The 22,424-nt window shown below is 47.1% G+C and overlaps 2 protein-coding genes across 3 annotated transcripts in view; both read left to right on the forward strand.

Annotated features, from left to right (window-relative positions):
• The window catches only part of LOC125632989 (GTPase IMAP family member 8), a 48,659-nt gene extending 26,587 nt beyond the window's left edge, over nucleotides 1-22,072 (forward strand). For both annotated transcript variants that reach the window (XM_048842034.2, XM_075124693.1), the window contains exons 3-4: nucleotides 17,776-17,815; nucleotides 20,824-22,072. In XM_048842034.2, the coding sequence (XP_048697991.2) occupies nucleotides 17,776-17,815; nucleotides 20,824-21,593 (810 nt within the window). In that variant the 3' untranslated portion in view covers nucleotides 21,594-22,072. The remainder of the gene's footprint in view (nucleotides 1-17,775; nucleotides 17,816-20,823) is intronic.
• Nucleotides 270-1,997, forward strand: LOC125633027 (uncharacterized). Its single transcript, XM_048842153.2, has 2 exons — nucleotides 270-796; nucleotides 1,384-1,997. The coding sequence occupies exons 1-2, from the start codon at nucleotides 328-330 to the stop codon at nucleotides 1,641-1,643; spliced, it is 729 nt and encodes a 242-aa protein (XP_048698110.2). The 5' UTR covers nucleotides 270-327; the 3' UTR covers nucleotides 1,644-1,997.
• Nucleotides 22,073-22,424: the final 352 nt, after the last annotated feature.

Consider the following 22,424-nt stretch of genomic DNA (forward strand, 5'->3'; position numbering starts at 1 on the left):
TTAGCGCTTAAATCGGCCTTGCCCGCTCAAATTTGGGGTACTGTGGACACAATTCGACGGTATTGGCCTCAGGGAGCTATCCCAGAGTGCTCCATTGTGACCGCTCTGGACAGCACTCTCAACTCAGATGCACTGGCCAGGTAGACAGGAAAAGAACCGCGAACTTTTGAATCTCATTTCCTGTTTGGCCAGCGTGGCAAGCTGCAGGTGACCATGCAGAGCTCATCAGCACAGGTGAGCATGATGGAGTCCCAGAATCGTAAAAGAGCTCCAACATGGACTGAACGGGAGGTACGGGATCTGATCGCTGTTTGGGGAGAGGAATCCATGCTACCAGAACTCCGTTCCAGTTTTCGAAATGCCAAAACCTTTGTCAAAATCTCCCAGGGCATGAAGGACAGAGGCCATAACAGGGACCCGAAGCAGTGCCGCGTGAAACTGAAAGAGCTGAGGCAAGCCTACCAGAAAACCAGAGAGGCGAACGGCCGCTCCGGGTCAGAGCCCCAAACATGCCGCTTCTATGATGAGCTGCATGCCATTTTAGGGGGTTCAGCCACCACTACCCCAGCCGTGTTGTTTGACTCCTTCAATGGAGATGGAGGCAATATGGAAGCAGGTTTTGGGGATGAAGAAGATGATGATGATGATGATGTTGTAGATAGCTCACAGCAAGCAAGCGGAGAAACCGGTTTTCCCGACAGCCAGGAACTGTTTCTCACCCTGGACCTGGAGCCAGTACCCCCCGAACCCACCCAAGGCTGCCTCCTGGACCCAGCAGGCGGAGAAGGGACCTCTGGTGAGTGTACCTTTTAAAATACTATACATGGTTTAAAAGCAAGCATGTGAAAGGATTACTTTGCCCTGGCATTCGTGGTTCTCCTAGATGTACTCCCAAAGCCTTTGCAAAAGGTTTCTGGGGAGGGCAGCCTTATTGCATCCTTCATGGTAGGACACTTTACCACTCCAGGCCAGTAACACGTACTCGGGAATCATTGTAGAACAAAGCATTGCAGTGTATGTTTGCTGGCATTCAAACAACATCCGTTCTTTATCTCTCTGTGTTATCCTCAGGAGAGTGAGATATAATTCATGGTCACCTGGTTGAAATAGAGTGCTTTTCTTCAGGGGACACTCAGAGGAGCCCATTCCTGCTGGGCTGTTTGCCTGTGGCTAAACAGAAATGTTCCCCGCTGTTAGCCATGGGGAGGGGGGAGGGTTGAGGGGGTAGCCACGCGTTGGGGGAGGCAAAATGCGACCTTGTAACGAAAGCACATGTGCTATGTATGTAATGTTAACAGCAAGGTTTACCCTGAAAGAGTGTAGCCACTGTTTTATAAAATGTGTCTTTTTAAATACCGCTGTCCCTTTTTTTTTCTCCACCAGCTGCATGTGTTTCAAGGATCACAGGATCTTCTCCTTCCCAGAGGCTAGTGAAGCTTAGAAAGAAAAAAAAACGCACTCGCGATGAAATGTTCTCCGAGCTCATGCTGTCCTCCCACACTGACAGAGCACAGACGAATGCGTGGAGGCAAATAATGTCAGAGTGCAAGAAAGCACAAAATGACCGGGAGGAGAGGTGGCGGGCTGAAGAGAGTAAGTGGCGGGCTGAAGAGAGTAAATGGCGGGCTGAAGAGAGTAAATGACGGGCTGAAGAGAGTAAGTGGCGGGCTGAAGACAGGGCTGAAGCTCAAATGTGGCGGCAGCGTGATGAGAGGAGGCAGGATTCAATGCTGAGGCTGCTGGAGGACCAAACCAGTATGCTCCAGTGTATGGTTGAGCTGCAGCAAAGGCAGCTGGAGCACAGACTGCCACTTCAGCCCCTCTGTAACCAACCGCCCTCCTCCCAAGTTCCATAGCCTCCACACCCAGACGCCCAAGAACGCGGTGGGGGGGCCTCCGGCCAACCAGCCACTCCACCACAGAGGATTGCCCAAAAAAAAGAAGGCTGTCATTCAATAAATTTTAAAGTTGTAAACTTTTAAAGTGCTGTGCTTAAAGTGCTGTGTGGCATTTTCCTTCCCTCCTCCACCACCCCTCCTGGGCTACCTTGGTAGTCATCCCCCTATTTGTGTGATGAATGAATAAAGAATGCATGAATGTGAAGCAACAATGACTTTATTGCCTCTGCAAGCGGTGATTGAAGGGAGGAGGGGCGGGTGGTTAGCTTACAGGGAAGTAGAGTGAACCAAGGGGCGGGGGGGTTCATCAAGGAGAAACAAACAGAACTTTCACACCGTAGCCTGGCCAGTCATGAAACTGGTTTTCAAAGCTTCTCTGATGCGTACCGCGCCCTCCTGTGCTCTTCTAACCGCCCTGGTGTCTGGCTGCACGTAACCAGCAGCCAGGCGATTTGCCTCAACCTCCCACCCCGCCATAAACATCTCCCCCTTACTCTCACAGATATTGTGGAGCACACAGCAAGCAGTAATAACAGTGGGAATATTGGTTTTGCTGAGGTCTAAGCGAGTCAGTAAACTGCGCCAGCGCGCCTTTAAACGTCCAAATGCACATTCTACCACCATTCTGCACTTGCTCAGCCTGTAGTTGAACAGCTCCTGACCACTGTCCAGGCTGCCTGTGTATGGCTTCATGAGCCATGGCATTAAGGGGTAGGCTGGGTCCCCAAGGATACATATAGGCATTTCAACATCCCCAACAGTTATTTTCTGGTCTGGGAATAAAGTCCCTTCCTGCAGCTTTTGAAACAGACCAGAGTTCCTGAAGATGCGAGCGTCATGCACCTTTCCCGGCCATCCCACGTTGATGTTGGTGAAACGTCCCTTGTGATCCACCAGAGCTTGCAGCACTATCGAAAAGTACCCCTTGCGGTTTATGTACGCGGCGGCTTGGTGCTCCGGTGCCAAGATAGGGATATGGGTTCCGTCTATGGCCCCACCACAGTTAGGGAATCCCATTGCAGCAAAGCCATCCACTATGATCTGCACATTTCCCAGGGTCACTACCCTTGATATCATCAGATCAGATACAGCAGCCCCAACAGTAGATTTGCCCACTCCAAATTGATTACCAACTGACCGGTAGCTGTCTGGCGTTGCAAGCTTCCACAGGGCTATCGCCACTCGCTTCTCAACTGTGAGGGCTGCTTTCATCTTGGTATTCATGCGCCTCAGGGCAAGGGAAAGCAAGTCACAAAGTTCCATGAAAGTGCCCTTACGCATGCGAAAGTGTCGCAGCCACTGGGAATCGTCCCAGACCTGCAACACTATGCGGTCCCACCAGTCTGTGCTTGTTTCCCGAGCCCAGAATCAGCGTTCCACAGCATGAACCTGCCCCATTAGCACCATGATGCATGCATTGTCAGGGCCCATGCTTTCAGAGAAATCTGTGTCCATGTCCTGATCACTCACGTGACCGCACTGACGTCGCCTCCTCGCCCAGTATCGCTTTGCCAGGTTCTGGTGCTGCATATACTGCTGGATAATGCGTGTGGTGGTTAATGTGCTCCTAATTGCCAAAGTGAGCTGAGCGGCCTCCATGCTTGCCTTGGTATGGCGTCCGCACAGAAAAAAGGCGCGGAACGATTGTCTGCCGTTGCTCTGACGGAGGGAGGGGCGACTGACGACACGGCTTACAGGGTTGGCTTCAGGGAGCTAAAATCAACAAAGGGGGTGTCTTTACATCAAGGAGTATTTCAGGCAGGACTTCACGGAGGGTTCCAATAAGAAATGGTGCACCTAAGTTATTGTTCTTATTGGAACAAGCAGGTTAGCCTGGCCTCTGATTGATACATGGCTAGATTTACCTCGCTGCACCTTCTCTGTGAGTGACTGCAGTGTGACCCAGAGGAATGAGTCCCCTAGACAGGGGAGGAGGCAAATGAGTACAAAACAAATCTGGTCTATTTCTTGTTTTGATCCACTCCATCTATCTTTTACATCTTTGGCTGGCAGCAGATGGTGCAGAAGGACTGCATGCCATCCACATCTCATGGCTGCTCGGCAGAAGATGGTACAGTACGACTGCTAGCCATCCCCATCTCTTGCCTGCCTGGCAGAAGATGGTACAATATGACTGCTAGCAATCCTCATCTCTTGCCAGCCCGGCAGAAGATGGTACAGTACGACTGCTAGCAATCTGTATCGCCTGCCTGCTCACCATAAGACGGTTCAATAGGACTGACTGCAGGACTAAAGAGAATGACCTGGTCAAGTCACTCCAAATTTAGTCCCTGCACCCATGTCTGCCCAGGCGCTCCCAGCCGACGTGGCCTGGAGCACCTCGGACACGACGAGGACGGCTACCAGTCGTACTGCACCATCTGCTGCCAGAAGGCAATGGGTTGCTGCTACTGTGTAGCAAAACCGTACCGCGTCTGCCAGCACCCAGGAGACATAGGGTGACGGTTACCTGAGTGGGCTCCATGCTTGCCGTGGTATGGCATCTGCACAGGTAACTCAGGAAAAAAGGCGCGAAACGATTGTCTGCCCTTGCTTTCACGGAGGGAGGGAGGGAACGGGGGCCTGACGATATGTAACCCAGAACCACCCGCGACAATGTTTTAGCCCCATCAGGCATTGGGATCTCAACCCAGAATTCCAGTGGGCAGCGGAGACTGCGGGAACTGTGGGATAGCTATCCACAGTGCAATGCTCCGGAAGTCGACTCTAGCCTCGGTACTGTGGAAGCACTCCGCCGAGTTAATGCACTTAATGCACTTAGAGCATTTTCTGTGGGGACACACACACTCGAATATATAAAACCGATTTCTAAAAAAACGACTTCTATAAATTCGACCTTATTCCGTAGTGTAGACATACCCTGAGAGACATGCCAGTTGATTTAGGGCCAACTTCTGACGCCACTCCAAGATGCTGAACTTAGGTGATACGTGCAAAACGAAAAGCTTAGATGGACCCAATCGTTAAAAAAATTCATTTCAAATTCACAGTGAAGACATGCTACTTGACATAGCTTATGCAGAGAAGACCAGGTTATCATCCCAGCAGCATTGTAACCAGCAATCATGGATGTGGTTTGTGAAGGACATTTGGGAGTTACAAAGATGAAGGAACTCCTGTGTACTTATGCTTACTGGCCAGGGCTGCACTCAGACATTGAACATCATGTGAAGGTATGTTCAGCCTGCACAATGCATGGAATTACTGTTCGTCTGGCCTCTTTGAAATGAGTAGCCATAGATAGACCATGGCGAGAATTGCAGTGGATATTACTGGCCCCTCAATTGTATTACTGGCCCCTCAACTGTACTGCATGGCTACAGAATGTTGACTATACTCAAGTTACTCCTCTGGATTCCTAATTTCACAAGGCACTTCAAAGGAGCTCACTTTTTGCCTAACCACTTTATTTTCAATGTTTGGCCTACCAGAAAGCCTTGATTAAGATAATGGGGCACCTTTTGTATCGAGAGTTTGACTCCTTTCTGATGGGTATGGGTCCAACACTTCATAAATCTGCTCTGTACCTTCCCCAAGCAAATGGGATAAAGGAGAGACTGCATGGGACTCTGAAGAAGTGTGTCGCTTTCATACAGGAGGAATGTCAAGATACATCCTTCTTTATCGCAGTGAAGTCAAGCTTTATATGATATTTGGAATACACCTCATGAAGGTACTGGAAGAACCCTGTTCAACTGGCTCTTCAGCTGACCTATGAGTTTCATTCCTTTGGTAGTGCTGCTATAACACTAGCCTGCCTGCTGGAGAGCTCACTACTACGGCATGGGGCCTCCCTTCAGCTCAGTTACCCTGCTCCCCACACCCCATGATTCAGCCTTGGGAACACTTCCCCATTCATAGAATCATAGAATATCAGGGTGGGAAGGGACCTCAGGAGGTCATCTAGTCCAACCCCCTGCTCAAAGCAGGACCAATTCTCAATTAAATCATCCCAGCCAGGGCTTTGTCAAGCCTGACCTTAAAAACTTCTAAGGAAGGAGATTCTACCACCTCCCTAGGTAACGCATTCCAGTGTTTCACCACCCTCCTAGTGAAAAAGTTTTTCCTAATATCCAACCTAAATCTCCCCCACTGCAACTTGAGACCATTACTCCTTGTCCTGTCCTCTTTTACCACTGAGGGTATGTCTACACTACGGAATAAGGTTGAATTTATAGAAGTCGGTTTTTTAGAAATCGGTTTTATAAATTCGAGTGTGTGTGTCCCCACAGAAAATGCTCTAAGTGCATTAAGTGCATTAACTCGGCGGAGCGCTTCCACAGTACCGAGGCAAGCGTCGACTTCCAGAGCGTTGCACTGTGGGTAGCTATCCCACAGTTCCCGCAGTCTCCGCTGCCCATTGGAATTCTGGGTTGAGATCCCAATGCCTGATGGGGCTAAAACATTGTCGCGGGTGGTTCTGGGTACATATCGTCAGCCCCCCGTTCCCTCCCTCCCCCCGTGAAAGCAAGGGCAGACAATCATTTCGCGCCTTTTTTCCTGAGTTACCTGTGCAGACGCCATACCATGGCAAGCATGGAGCCCGCTCAGGTAACCGTCACCCTATGTCTCCTGGGTGCTGGCAGACGCGGTACGGCATTGCTACACAGTAGCAGCAACCCCTTGCCTTGTGGCAGCAGACGGTACAGTACGACTGGTAGCCGTCATCGTCATGTCTGAGGTGCTCCTGGTCGCCTCTGTGAGGTCGATCAGGAGCGCCTGGGCAGACATGGGCACAGGGACTAAATTTGGAGTGACTTGACCAGGTCATTCTCTTTAGTCCTGCAGTCAGTCCTATTGAACCGTCTTATGGTGAGCGGGCAGGCGATACGGACTGCTTGCAGTCGTACTGTACCATCTTCTGCCGAGCAGCCATGAGATGTGGATGGCATGCAGTCCTTCTGCACCGTCTGCTGCCAGCCAAAGATGTAAAAGATAGATGGAGTGGATCAAAACAAGAAATAGACCAGATTTGTTTTGTACTCATTTGCTTCCCCCCCTCCCCTGTCTAGGGGACTCATTCTTCTAGATCACACTGCAGTCACTTACAGAGAAGGTGCAGCGAGGTAAATCTAGCCATGTATCAATCAGAGGCCAGGCTAACCTTCTTGCTCCAATAAGGACAATAACTTAGGTGCACCATTTCTTATTGGAACCCTCCGTGAAGTCCTGCCTGAAATACTCCTTGATGTAAAGCCACCCCCTTTGTTGATTTTAGCTCCCTGAAGCCAACCCTGTAAGCCGTGTCCTCAGTCGCCCCTCCCAGCATCAGAGCAATGGCAAACAATCGGGCATCTGAGAGTGCTGTCCAGAGCAGTCACAATGGAGCACTCTGATGGGGCTAAAACATTGTCGCGGGTGGTTCTGGGTACGTGTCGTCAGGCCCCCGTTCCCTCCCTCCCTCCGTGAAAGCAAGGGCAGACAATCATTTCGCGCCTTTTTTCCTGAGTTACCTGTGCAGACGCCATACCACGGCAAGCATGGAGCCCGCTCAGGTAACCGTCACCCTATGTCTCCTGGGTGCTGGCAGACGCGGTACGGCTTTGCTGCACAGTAGCAGCAACCCATTGCCTTCTGGCAGCAGACGGTGCAATATGACTGGTAGTCGTCCTCGTCATGTCCGAGGTGCTCCTGGCCGCGTCGGCTGGGAGCGCCTGGGCAGACATGGGCACAGGGACTAAATTTGGAGTGACTTGACCAGGTCATTCTCTTTAGTCCTGCAGTCAGTCCTATTGAACCGTCTTATGGTGAGCGGGCAGGCGATACGGACTGCTAGCAGTCGTACTGTACCATCTTCTGCCAGGCAGGCAAGAGATGAGGATTGCTAGCAGTCGTATTGCACCATCTTCTGCCAGGCAGGCAAGAGATGGGGATGGCTAGCAGTCGTACTGTACCATCTTCTGCCGAGCAGCCATGAGATGTGGATGGCATGCAGTCCTTCTGCACCGTCTGCTGCCAGCCAAAGATGTAAAAGATAGATGGAGTGGGTCAAAACAAGAAATAGACCAGATTTGTTTTGTACTCATTTGCCTCCTCCCCTGTCTAGGGGACTCATTCCTCTAGGTCACACTGCAGTCACTCACAGAGAAGGTGCAGCGAGGTAAATTTAGCCATGTATCAATCAGAGGCCAGGCTAACCTCCTTGTTCCAATAACAACGATAACTTAGGTGCACCATTTCTTATTGGAACCCTCCGTGAAGTCCTGCCTGAAATACTCCTTGATGTACAGGCACCCCCTTTGTTGATTTTAGCTCCCTGAAGCCAACCCTGTAAGCCGTGTCGTCAGTCGCCCCTCCCTCCGTCAGAGCAACGGCAGACAATCGTTCCGCGCCTTTTTTCTGTGCGGACGCCATACCACGGCAAGCATGGAGCCCGCTCAGCTCACTTTGGCAATTAGGAGCACATTAACCACCACACGCATTATTCAGCAGTATATGCAGCACCAGAACATGGCAACGCGATACCGGGCGAGGAGGCGACGTCAGCGCGGTCCCGTGAGTGATCAGGACATGGACACAGATTTCTCTGAAAGCATGGGCCCTGACAATGCATGCATCATGGTGCTAATGGGGCAGGTTCATGCTGTGGAACGCCGATTCTGGGCTCGGGAAACAAGCACAGACTGGTGGGACCGCATAGTGTTGCAGGTCTGGGACGATTCCCAGTGGCTGCAACACTTTCGCATGCGTAAGGGCACTTTCATGGAACTTTGTGACTTGCTTTCCCCTGCCCTGAAGCGCATGAATACCAAGATGAGAGCAGCTCTCACAGTTGAGAAGCGAGTGGCGATAGCCCTGTGGAAGCTTGCAACGCCAGACAGCTACCGGTCAGTTGGGAATCAATTTGGAGTGGGCAAATCTACTGTGGGGGCTGCTGTGATGCAAGTAGCCCACGCAATCAAAGATCTGCTGATATCAAGGGTAGTGACCCTGGGAAATGTGCAGGTCATAGTGGATGGCTTTGCTGCAATGGGATTCCCTAACTGTGGTGGGGCTATAGACGGAACCCATATCCCTATCTTGGCACCGGAGCACCAAGCCGCCGAGTACATAAACCGCAAGGGGTACTTTTCGATAGTGCTGCAAGCTCTGGTGGATCACAAGGGACGTTTCACCAACATCAACGTGGGATGGCCGGGAAAGGTGCATGATGCTCGCATCTTCAGGAACTCTGGTCTGTTTCAAAAGCTGCAGGAAGGGACTTTATTCCCAGACCAGAAAATAACTGTTGGGGATGTTGAAATGCCTATATGTATCCTTGGGGACCCAGCCTACCCCTTAATGCCATGGCTCATGAAGCCGTACACAGGCAGCCTGGACAGTAGTCAGGAGCTGCTCAACTACAGGCTGAGCAAGTGCAGAATGTTGGTAGAATGTGCATTTGGACGTTTAAAGGCGCGCTGGCGCAGTTTACTGACTCGCTTAGACCTCAGCGAAACCAATATTCCCACTATTATTACTGCTTGCTGTGTGCTCCACAATATCTGTGAGAGTAAGGGGGAGACGTTTATGGCGGGGTGGGAGGTTGAGGCAAATCGCCTGGCTGCTGGTTACGCGCAGCCAGACACCAGGGCGGTTAGAAGAGCACAGGAGGGCGCGGTACGCATCAGAGAAGCTTTGAAAAACAGTTTCATGACTGGCCAGGCTACGGTGTGAAAGTTCTGTTTGTTTCTCCTTGATGAACCCCCCCGCCCCTTGGTTCACTCTACTTCCCTGTAAGCTAACCACCCTCCCCTCCTCCCTTTAATCATTGCTTGCAGAGGCAATAAAGTCATTGTTGCTTCACATTCATGCATTCGTTATTCATTCATCACACAAATAGGGGGGTGACTACCAAGGTATCCCAGGAGGGGTGGTGGAGGAGGGAAGGAAAATGCCACACAGCACTTTAAGCACAGCACTTTAAAAGTTTACAACTTTAAAATTTATTGAATGACAGCCTTCTTTTTTTTTGGGCAATCCTCTGTGGTGGAGTGGCTGGTTGGCCGGAGGCCCCCCCACCACGTTCTTGGGCGTCTGGGTGTGGAGGCTATGGAACTTGGGGAGGAGGGCGGTTGGTTACAGAGGGGCTGCAGTGGCAGTCTGTGCTCCAGCTGCCTTTGCTGCAGCTCAACCATACACTGGAGCATACTGGTTTGGTCCTGCAGCAGCCTCAGCATTGAATCCTGCCTCCTCTCATCACGCTGCCGCCACATTTGAGCTTCAGCCCTGTCTTCAGCCCGCCACTTACTCTCTTCAGCCCTCCACCTCTCCTCCCGGTCATTTTGTGCTTTCCTGCACTCTGACATTATTTGCCTCCACGCATTCGTCTGTGCTCTGTCAGTGTGGGAGGACAGCATGAGCTCGGAGAACATTTCATCGCGAGTGCGTTTTTTTTTCTTTCTAAGCTTCACTAGCCTCTGGGAAGGAGAAGATCCTGTGATCATTGAAACACATGCAGCTGGTGGAGAAAAAAAAAGGGACAGCGGTATTTAAAAAGACACATTTTATAAAACAGTGGCTACACTCTTTCAGGGTAAACCTTGCTGTTAACATTACATACATAGCACATGTGCTTTCGTTACAAGGTCGCATTTTGCCTCCTCCCACCGCGTGAACGGATTTTGGTTGAATGCCAGCAAACATACACTGCAATGCTTTGTTCTACAGTGATTCCCGAGTACGTGTTACTGGCCTGGAGTGGTAAAGTGTCCTACCATGAAGGACGAAATAAGGCTGCCCTCCCCAGAAACCTTTTGCAAAGGCAGAACCGCAAATGCCAGGGCAAAGTAATCCTTTCACATGCTTGCTTTTAAACCATGTATAGCATTTTAAAAGGTACACTCACCAGAGGTCCCTTCTCCGCCTGCTGAGTCCAGGAGGCAGCCTTGGGTGGGTTCGGGGGGTACTGGCTCCAGGTCTAGGGTGAGAAACAGTTCCTGGCTGTCGGGAAAACCGGTTTCTCCGCTTGCTTGCTGTGAGCTATCTACAACCTCCTCATCATCATCTTCTTCGTCCCCAAAACCTACTTCCGTATTGCCTCCATCTCCATTGAAGGAGTCAAACAACATGGCTGGGGTAGTGGTGGCTGAACCCCCTAAAATGGCATGCAGCTCATCATAGAAGCGGCATGTTTGGGGCTCTGACCCAGAGCGGCTGTTCGCCTCTCTGGTTTTCTGGTAGGCTTTCCTCAGCTCCTTCAGTTTCACGCGGCACTGCTTCGGGTCCCTGTTATGGCCTCTGTCCTTCATGCCCTGGGAGATTTTCAGAAAGGTTTTGGCATTTCGAAAACTGGAACGGAGTTCTGATAGCACGGATTCCTCTCCCCAAACAGCGATCAGATCCCGTACCTCCCGTTCGGTCCATGCTGGAGCTCTTTTGCGATTCTGGGACTCCATCATGCTCACCTCTGCTGATGAGCTCTGCATGGTCACCTGCAGCTTGCCACGCTGGCCAAACAGGAAATGAGATTCAAAAGTTCGCGGTTCTTTTCCTGTCTACCTGGCCAGTGCATCTGAGTTGAGAGCGCTGTCCAGAGCGGTCAGAATGGAGCACTCTGGGATAGCTCCCGGAGGCCAATACCATCGAATTGTGTCCACAGTACCCCAAATTCGAGCCGGCAACGTCGATTTAAGCGCTAATCCACTTGTCAGGGGTGGAGTAAGGAAATCGATTTTAAGAGCCCTTTAAGTCGAAATAAAGGGCTTCATTGTGTGGACGGGTGCAGGTTTAAATCGATTTAACGCTGCTAAATTCGACCTAAAGTCCTAGTGTAGACCAGGGCTGAGAATAGTCCAGAACCATCCTCTCTGGAACCACCTCTCAGGTAGTTGAAAGCAGGTTCATCCCCCTGCCATCACTGTCCCCAAAGCCGACTGATGTGAGTAGGAAATATGCGAGTCTCAACAAGCAAATTCATGCAAGACTCCAAGTGTTCTATCCTGAACAAGCAACATGTGCAGGGCCTGGAAGCATTTTTGATGATCATGGCATGATCTTGCGGCTGCAGGGTATGAAGCGTGGCAAGTGCTTATATCACAGGGAGATCACACTGCTAACCAGCACGATATACTGCCTGTTGAAAGGGGAACAGATAGGGAAGAGGATGCTCTTTCTGCGGATGCAGGAGAGTTGTAGATTCAAAGCGCTGATGACTGCTGGAGAGAGGCAGAGCTGTGGAGGGGTCTCTCACAGTCCCCCATAGTTCTGTGAAGATTCCCCCAGTCTTTCTTTCATGACACAGGAGAACTTTGTCAGAGACAGGGGCTGCCTTGTTCCTTGACTCTGCATTTCCCATGTTCCATGGCAGTCACTGACATCCCCAGGTGCCCCAGTATCTGGCACCCCAGATTCCAGAGCTCCTGTGCCGAGCTAACAGGCTGCTCCCCCTGGCTAGGGGGCCTTATCCAGGTTGCAAAGGAAGCCCTTGACTCCTACAGACACTCACAAAACAAAGAAATTAACTAAAAGAATTTCTGTTTTTTCAGTTTGCTTTTTTAAATCCTAAGAAATTACACACACCCAACCCCTACTACATTCAAACATAAGAACATAAGAATGACCCTACTGGGTCAGACCAAGGGTCCATCTAGCCCAGTATCCTGTCTACTGACAGAGGCAAGTGCCAGGTGCCCCAGAGGGAATAAACAGAACAGGTAATCATCAAGTGATCCATCCCCCGTCATTCATTCCCAGCTTCTGGCAAACAGAGGCTAGGGACACCGTTCTTGCCCATCCTGGCTAATAGCCATTGATGGACCTATCCTCCAAGAATTTATCTAGTTCCTTTTTTGAACGCTGTTATGGTCCTGGCCTTCACAACATCCTCCGGCAAGTAGTTCCATAGGTTAACTGTGCGTTGTATGAAGAAATACTTCCTTTTTCTTTTAAACCTGCTGCTTATTAATTTCATTTGCTGACCCCTAGCTCTTGTGTTATGAGAAGTAGTAAACAACACTTCCTCATATATTTTCTCTGCACCAGTCATGATTTTATAGACCTCAGTCATATCTCCCTTTAGCCGTCGCTTTTCCAAGCTGAAAAGTCCCAGTCTTATTAACCTCTCCTGATACGGAAGCTGTTCCATACCCCTAATCATTTTTGTTGCCCTTTTCTGAATCTTTTCCAATTCCAATAAATCTTTTTTGAGATGGGGCAACCACATCTGCACACAATATTCAAGTTGTGAGCATACCATGGATTTATATAGAGGCAACATGATATTTTCTGCCCTATTATCTATCCCTTTCATAATTATTCCCAGCATTCTGTTTGCTTTTTTGACTGCCACTGCACATTGAGTGGATGTTTTCAGAGAATTATCCACAATGACTCCAAGATCTCTTTCTTGGGTGGTAACAGCTATCATTTCATATCTATGGTTGGGATTATGCTGTCCAATGTGCATTACTTTGCATTTATCAACATTAAATTTCATCTGCCATTTTGTTGCCCAGTCACCAGTTTTGAGAAATCCTTTTGTAGCTCTTCGCAGTCTGCCTGGGTCTTAACTATCTTGAGTACTTTTGTATCATCTGCAAATTTTGCCACCTCACTGTTTACCCCTTTTTCCAGATTATTTATGAATATGTTGAATAGGACTGGTCCCAGAAAAGACCCCTGGGGGACACCACTATTTACCTCTCTCCATTCTGAAAACTGACCATTTATACTTACCCTTTGTTTCCTATCTTTTAACCAGTTACCAATCCATGAGAGCACTTTCCCTCTTATCCCGTGGCAGCTTACTTTGTGTAAGACCCTTTGGTGAGGGACCTTGTCAAAGGTTTTCTGAAAGTCTAAGTACACTGTATCCACTGGATCCCCCTTGTCCACATGCTTGTTGACCCCCCTCAAAGAATTCTAGTAGATTGGTGAGGCATGATTTCCCTTTGCAAAAACCATGTTGACCCCTCCTCAACAAATTATGTTTATTTATATGTCTGACATAAATGGGTTCAATAAAGAACTAGATAAATTCATGGAGAATAGGACCATCAATGGCTATTAGCCAGGATGGGCAGGAATGGTGTCCCTAGCCTCTGTTTGCCAGAAGCTGGGAATGGGTGACGGGGGATGGATCACTTGATGATTACCTGTTCTGTTCATTCCCTCTGAGGCACCTGGCATTGGCCACTGTCGGAAGACAGGATACTGGGCTAAAAAGATCCTTGGTCTGACCCAGTAGGACCATTCTTATGTTCTTATGACAATATTGTTCTTTATTATAGGTTCAACCACTTTACCTGGTACTGAAGTCAGGCTTACAGGCCTGTAATTGCGAGGATCACCTCTGGAGCCCTTTTTAAAAATTGTCATCACGTTAGCTATCTACCAATCATCTGGTACAGAAGCTGATTAAATGATAGGTTACAGACTACAGTTAGTAGTTCTGCAATTTCACATTTGAGTTCCTTCAGACCTCTTGGGTGAATACCATCTGGTCCTGGTGACTTACTGCTGTTTAATTTATCAATTTGTTCCAAAACATCCTTTAAGGATACCTCAATCTGGGATAGCCCCTTAGATTTGTCACCTAAAAAGAATGGCTCAGTTTTGGGAATCTCCCTCACATCATCAGCCTTGAAGATAGATGCAAAGAATTCATTTAGTTTCTCTGCAATGGCCTTATCGTCCTTGAGTGCTCCCTTAGCACCTAGATCGTCCAGTGGCCACACTCATTGTTTAGCAAGCTTCCTGCTTCTAATGTACTTAAAAAAAAAAACCTGCTATTACTTAGTCTTTGGCTAACTGTTCCTCAAATTTTTTTTTGGCTTTCCTAATTGTATTTTTACACTTCATTTGCCAGTGTTTATGCTCCTTTCTATTTTCCTCACTAGAATTTAACTTCCACTTTTTAAAGGATGCCTTTTTGCCTCTCACTGCTTCTTTTACTTTGTTGTTTAGCCTCAGTGGCTCTTTTTTGGTTCTCTTACTATGTTTTTTTAATTTGGGGTATACATTTAAGTTGAGCTTCTATTACATTGTCTTTAAAAAGTTTCCACGCAGCTTGCAGAGATTTCACTCTAGTCACTGTACCCTTTAATTTCTGTTTAATTAACCTCCTAATTTTTGTGTAGTTCCCCTTTCTGAAATTAAATGCTGTAGTGTTGGGCTGCTGTGGTGTTTTTCCTGCCACAGGGATGTTAAATGTAATTATTTTATGGCCACTATTACCAAGTGGTCCAGCTATATTCACCTCTTGGACCAGATCCTGTGTTCCACTTAGGACTAAATCAAGAATTGTCTCTCCTCTGGTGGGTTCCTAGAAGCAGTCATTTAAGGTGTCAGAAAACTTTATCTCTGCATCCCATCCCAAGGTGACATGTACCCAGTCAATATGGAGATAATTGAAATCCCTCATTATTATTATTGAGTTTTTTATTTTAATAGCCTCTCTAGTTGCCCTGAGCATTTCACAGTCACTATCACCATCCTTGTCAGGTGGTCGGTAATATATTCCTACTGCTATATTCTTATTATTAGAGCATGGAATTTCTATCCATAGAGATTCTATGGTACATTTTGATTCATTTATGATTTTTACTTCATTTGATTCTACGCTTTCTTTCACTATAATGCCACTCCCCCACCAGCACGACCTGTTCTGTCCTTCCGATATATTTTGTACCCTGGTATTACTGTATCCCATAGATTATCCTCATTCCATCAAGTTTCTGTGATGCCTATTAGATCAATATCCTCATTTAATATGAGGCACTCTAGTTCACCCATTTTATTATTTAGACTTCTAGCATTCATATATAAACACTTTAAAAACATCTCTCCTTTTAGCTGTCTGCCATTACATGACGTAATTGAATGGGACTCTTTTTTTTTTTTTGTGGTCTCTTTCTGATCAGACCCTGCCTGTATTTTATCATTTTCCATCCTCTCGTCCTCACTAGGACATAGAGATTCTCTATTAATAGATCCTCCCCTAAGGGATGTCTCTGTCCGAACCACATACTCCTCTGCACCTGTTGGCTTTCCACCACCCCTTAGTTTAAAAACTGCTCTTCGACCTTTTTAATGTTAAGTGCCAGCAATCTGGTTCCATTTTGGTTTAGGTGGAGCCCATCCCTCCTGTATAGGCTTCCCCATCCCAAAAGTTTCCCCAGTTCCTAAAAAATGTAAACCCCTCCTCCTATACCATCGTCTCATCCACGCATTGAGACCCTGCAGTTCATCCTTTCTAATGAGCTCTGCGTGTGGAACTGGGAGCATCTCCAAGAATACTACCATGGAGGTCCTGGACTTCAATCTCTTACCTAGCCGTCTAAATTTGGCCTCTCGGACCTCTCTCCTATAGTAACCACATGTACCACGACCACCGGCTCCTCCCCAGCACTACACATAAACCTATCTAGATGCCTTGAGAGATCCGCAACCTTCACACCAGGCAGGCAAGTCACCCTGCAGTTCTCCCGATCATCACAAACCCAGCTATCTATGTTTCTAATGATCAAATTGCCAATTACTAACACCTGTCTCTTCCTAATAGCTGGAGTTCCCTCCCCTGGACAGTTCCCTCCCCTCCTCCTCTCGCATTGAGGATACCACAACATCATCTGGAAGGAGGGTCCCAAGTATGGGATTGGTTCCCTCTGCTCCAGTTAGATGCTCTCCTTCCCTGGGACTTTCATCTTCCTCAACAGCTGTCAGAGTGGGGGTGTGACCGTTCTACTGTGTCCCGGAAAGTCTCATCTATGTACCCCTCTGTCTCCCTTAGCTCCTCTAGTTCAGGCACTCTGGCCTCCAAAGCCCATACATGGTCTCTTAGGGCCAGGAGCTCCTTGCACTGAATGCACACATATGCCACCTGCCCATACGGCAGGTAATCAGACATAGAATCATAGAATATCAGGGTTGGAAGGGACCTCAGGAGGTCATCTAGTCCAACCCCCTGCTCAAAACAGAACCAATCCCTAACTAAAATCCCAGCCAGGGCTTTGTCAAGCCTGACCTTAAAAACTTCAAAGGAAGGAGATTCCACCACCTCCCTAGGTAACACATTCCAGTGCTTCACCACCCTCCTAGTGAAAAAGTTTTTCCTAATATCCAACCTAAACCTCCCCCACTGCAACTTGAGACCATTACTCCTCGTTTTGTCATCTGCCACCACCGAGAACAGCCAAGCTCCATCCTCTTTGGAACCCCCCTTCAGGAAGTTGAAAGCAGCTATCAAATCCCCCCTCATTCTTCTCTTCTGCAGACTAAACAATCCCAGTTCCCTCAGTCTCTCCTCATAAGTCATGTGTTCCAGACACCTAATCATTTTTGTTGCCCTCCGCTGGATGTTTTCCAGTTTTTTCACGTCCTTCTTATAGTGTGGGGCCCAAAACTGGACACAGTACTCCTTTCCCACAGGACCCCTGCCTTAGGAGTGCACAGGAAGGCAAGTGCTCTGGTAATCCCCCTCCTAAATAGAATGCATTAAAAGCTGGCTGTCTCTCACCCTTCTGAAGCAGAGTTTTTTCTACTTAAATCAATTCCCCCAAACATACAACCTCTTTTGCTTTCACTGTTAACCAGCTCATACTCTATGGTGCCAAAGTCTTTTTTTTTTTTTTTTTTTTTTTTTGCAGTTTCTGCTGATCCTGATCCAGTCTCAAGTTTTGGGATCTGTTAGATATGTCAGAAGACCTTTTCATGGGTAGCCATTTCTAAGGAATAGTAAGACCATGATTCAAGAAAAGATGCATCGAATTATTGCAGAAAATTACAATTTGAGTGAGAGGCTGATCACTGCTGAACAAATACATTAAAAAGAATCTTAGAGAGATTTTTGCAGGAGAATTTTTGCAGCCTTATTCATGATTTTGTTTGCTCTGATAACATGTTTGCAAATAACTGCTTATTTTTACAAATCTTTCAGCCAGAAAGGAAAGGGAGAGAAAATGAAGAAACTGCTGAAGGTAAGTGACACTCAGAAATCTGTTCTGCACTCGCTACTGACTTAGGCACCGATGCTTCAATGAGTTACATACAGGTATAGTTTTAGGTGTGGGAATAGGACCTCATAGACCCAGATTTTAAGCCCAGAAGGACCCATTAGATCATCTAGTCTGTGCTCCTGTATAGCACAGACAAAAGAATTCCATCCAGTTATTCCAGTAATGAGATCAATAACTTGTGTTTGACTAAAGCATCTCTTCCAGAAAGACATCGAATCTTGATTCCATTTTTCAACTTGTTTTTTTTGAAAAAGGTGACACCAGAACTGGACGCACTATTTCCGTATCAGTCTGAGAAATGCCGTAAACCCGGATAAAATCACCTCCTTATGCCTGTTTATACATCCAAGGATCACATTAGCCCTTTTTGCCACAGCGTCGGACTGGGAGTTCGTGTTCAGTTGGTTGCCCACTGTGACCCCATAATCTTTTTCAGAGTCACTGCTTCCCTAGATTGTTCCAAGAGTGCTTGTTGCTAGAGTCCTTGTTGCACTTGGCTGTATTATAATGCATTTTGTTTGAATAGGCCCAGCTTTCTTAATGCAACAGATCGCTCTGCAGTACTCATCATTCTTTATGACTGCACCAATCTTTGTGTCATCCACACATTTTATCTCAGTGCTTTTATATTTACTGCAAGATATTGAATACAAGTATCAAATAATGTTGGGCTGTCATAAATATAAAGGGAAGGGTAAACCCCTTTAAAATCCCTCCTGGCCAGAGGAAAAATCCTCTCACCTGTAAAGGGTTAAGAAGCTAAAGGTAACCTCGCTGGCACCTGACCAAAATGACCAATGAGGAGTCAAGATACTTTCAAAAGCTGGGAGGAGGGAGAGAAACAAAGGGTCTGTGTCTGTCTGCATGCTGCTTTTGCCAGGGATAGAACAGGAATGGAGTCTTATTGTAGCTCACGAAAGCTTATGCTCAAATAAATTGGTTACTCTCTAAGGTGCCACAAGTACTCCTTTTCTTTTTGCGAATACAGACTAACACGGCTGTTACTCTGAAACCTTTAGAACTTTTAGTAAGTAATCTAGCTAGGTATGTGTTAGATTATGATTTCTTTAAATGGCTGAGAAAAGAACTGTGCTGAATAGAATGACTATTCCTGTCTGTGTGTCTTTTTTGTAACTTAAGGTTTTGCCTAGAGGGATTCTCTATGTTTTGAATCTAATTACCCTGTAAGGTATCTACCATCCTGATTTTACAGAGGTGATTCCTTTACTTCTATTAAAAGTCTTCTTGTAAGAAAACTGAATGCTTTTTCATTGTTCTCAGATCCAAGGGTTTGGGTCTGTGGTCACCTATGCAAATTGGTGAGGATTTTTACCAAACCTTCCCCAGGAAGTGAGGTGCAAGGGTTGGGAGGATTTGGGGGGGAAAGACGTGTCCAAACTACGTTTCCCAGTAAACCCAGTTAAAGTTTGGTGGTGGCAGTGGATCCAGGGGCAAAGGATAAAATTAATTTGTACCTTGGGGAAGTTTTAACCTAAGCTGGTGAAAGTAAGCTTAGGAGGTTTTCATGCAGGTCCCCACATCTGTACCCTAGAGTTCAGAGTGGGGAAGGAACTTTGACATGGGCCTACATCCAGTCCTCACAAAACCCCTCAGAAACACTCCCATCTGATGATGATTCACCATTGAAAACTCCTTTTTGAGATCTGTCAGTTAACCAGATTGTAATCCATTTAACCTGTGCTGTGATGTTGTATAATTTGAGTATTTTCATGAGAATGTCATGCAATACCAAGTCCAATGCCTTAGAGAAGCCTAAGGATAAACATCATACAGTTTCTTTTATCAACTCAACTTGTAATCTTTCATATTATAAAAGGGATGTGAGGGTGCAGCAAAAGAGCTACAAAAGGGATTTGAGGGCTGGAGAAAATGCCTTATAGTGAGAGATTTAAAGACTCAATCTGTTTAGTTTATCAAAATTAGTATCAAGAAGTGACTTGCTTACAGTGTATAAATACATTCATTTGGAGAAATTACTGTGTACCAAAGGGCACTTTAATCTAGCAGAACACGAACCAATTGTTGAAAATTAAAGCCAGATAAATTCAGTTCAGAAATTAGGCACAACTTTGACAGTGAGTGTAATTAACCATTGGAACAAGCTCCCAATGGAAGTGGGGAATTCCTCCTTTCTTGATATCTTCAGATCAAGACTGGTTGCCTTTTTGGAACATGCTTTAGGTAAACAGAAGTTACTGGGCTCAATACAAAGGTAACTGGCTGAAATTCTCTTCCTTGCATTATACAGGAGTTCACACTAGATTACTATAGATTATCTCTTCTGGCCATGTACACCTGTGACCCCACACAACTATTAATGGAAATAATGATACACTAAATCCCCTTTGATTCCTTTTAGAAAAGGAGTACTTGTGGCACCTTAGAAACTAACAAATTTATTAAGGTGCCACAAGTACTCCTTTTCTTTTTGCGAATACAGACTAACACGTCTGCTACTCTGAAACCTTTGATTCCTTTTGTAAGTCCTCAGAAACCTCAGTCCATGCAGCTCAATGCTAACACACCACATCCTCCATTGTTTCTGCTCTCGTATTCCGAAGAGGCTGTCATATTTTTTGTGTCACAGTTCTGTGATGATCATAGAATCATAGAATATCAGGGTTGGAAGGGACCTCAGGAGGTCAAATGCCAACTGGCTGCTCAGCTCTGACACCATAGTGGTGAGAGCAGCACCTTTCACATGTGACTTAAAATCCATTTGTATCAAAGCACTGAGATGCTCCAGTGACCTGGACCTGAATTCTGATCTGAATCCAAACACAGGGAGGTTTCAAATCCAGACCCAAATCTTGAAACTCAGGCAGCCTGTAGTTTTAATGAGTTTATATAGATATATTTTTTTTAATTAAGAGAAATCTTAAACCCACCATCTTTACTTTATTATACATGCAATAACATAGTAAATCTGTCAAAATTCTTCCCAACAGGTGCACAAGAAAGCAGCCACATCAAATTAAAATTCATCCTTGTTGGTAAGGAAGGAGCTGGGAAAAGTGCAACGGGAAACACCATCCTTGGCAACAAAGTGTTTGTGTCCAAACTGCGGGCAAAGCCAGTAACCGAGGCTTGCAGTACAGGGAGCATGAGCTGGAACGGGAAGGAGGTTGTGGTTATCGATATGCCTGATGTATTTTCTCCAGAGGCCAGTGACACAGAAACCTATCGAGAGATCAGTCATTGTATCCTGCTCTCTGCCCCAGGTCCCCATGCTCTGGTGCTGGTGACTCAGCTGGGCCGTTACACTGAAGAAGACAAGGAAGTAGTGAAGCGAGTATGGGAGATTTTTGGAGTCGAAGCTAAGAGGAACATGATCGTCCTGTTCACCCGGAAAGAAGATTTAGGGGGTGACTCACTGAGGGACTATGTGACAAACTCAGATAACAAAAATCTTAAGGAGCTGATTCAAGAGTGTAAGAACCGATACTGCGCTTTCAACAACAAGGCAACTGGAGCAGAGAGGGACGAACAGGTTAATGAGCTGATGGAAATAACTGAGAAAATGGTGGAGGAGAATGGAGGCAGATGCTACACCAATGAGCTGTATTCTGAGGTGGAGCGTATGGTGGATGGAGGAACTGAAGAAAAGCACAGGAAGGTTGAAGAAAAACTGAGAGAGCAGATGGCAAAACAAAAGACACCCAAGAAAGAGGCTATGACTACTAGATTACACAACATGTTGAGGAGACCCTGGCTGTAAGAGTAATGACCGAGGCCCAGCAGCTCCCACCTTCCACTGATCTATGGAGGAAGGGGCCTGTACCATTGGGGCAGCCTCCAGGACAAGGTGTAAAAGACTTATCCCCCTGGAAGCAACTGTAGCCATCATCAGCCAATAGCAGGGAGCCAGGGACCAGAACCTTCCCAACCTGCCATGTGATAACGAACCTTTTGGATTTCCCATTTTGGACTCTGAAACCTACTTCAATCACTATGCATAAACAACCCACCCCACTGCCAATAATGCCACCTGCTCTGCAATATCGCTGCACCCCACCATTGCCTCTATCCTTCTTCCCTACCACTTTCCCTTGTTTTCATCCCTAATTTGTTCCCATATGCCCATCCTCCCCCTTTTGCCTCTGCTACACACTCACATGCCCTCTACCCCCGAAAACAGTTATTTGTTGTATGTAGCTATAGTTTGGAAACATCAAAATACAATCATATTAATGCTAATGCACTGGTTTATGTATATTTATTTGTATTTCATTAGCATGTAAGGGCTCCAATCAAGTATTAGGGCAGGGGTGGGCAAACTTTTTGGCCCAAGGGCCACATCAAGGTTACAAAACTATATGGAGGGCCGGATAGGGAAGACTGCCTCCCCAAACAGCCTGATCCCCACCCCATCCACCCCGACTGCTCCCCTCAGAACCCCCAACCCATCCAACTCCCCCTGCTTCCTGTCCCTTGACCACCCCCTCCCGGAACCCCCGTCCCTAACCACCCCCGCCTGGACCTCACCCCCTATCCAACCTCCCCTGCTCCCCATCCCCTAACCGCCCCCCCCAGAACCCCACTCCCATCC

The sequence above is a fragment of the Caretta caretta genome, chromosome 2 (assembly GCF_965140235.1).
Source record: "Caretta caretta isolate rCarCar2 chromosome 2, rCarCar1.hap1, whole genome shotgun sequence".
NCBI lineage: Eukaryota > Metazoa > Chordata > Testudines > Cheloniidae > Caretta > Caretta caretta.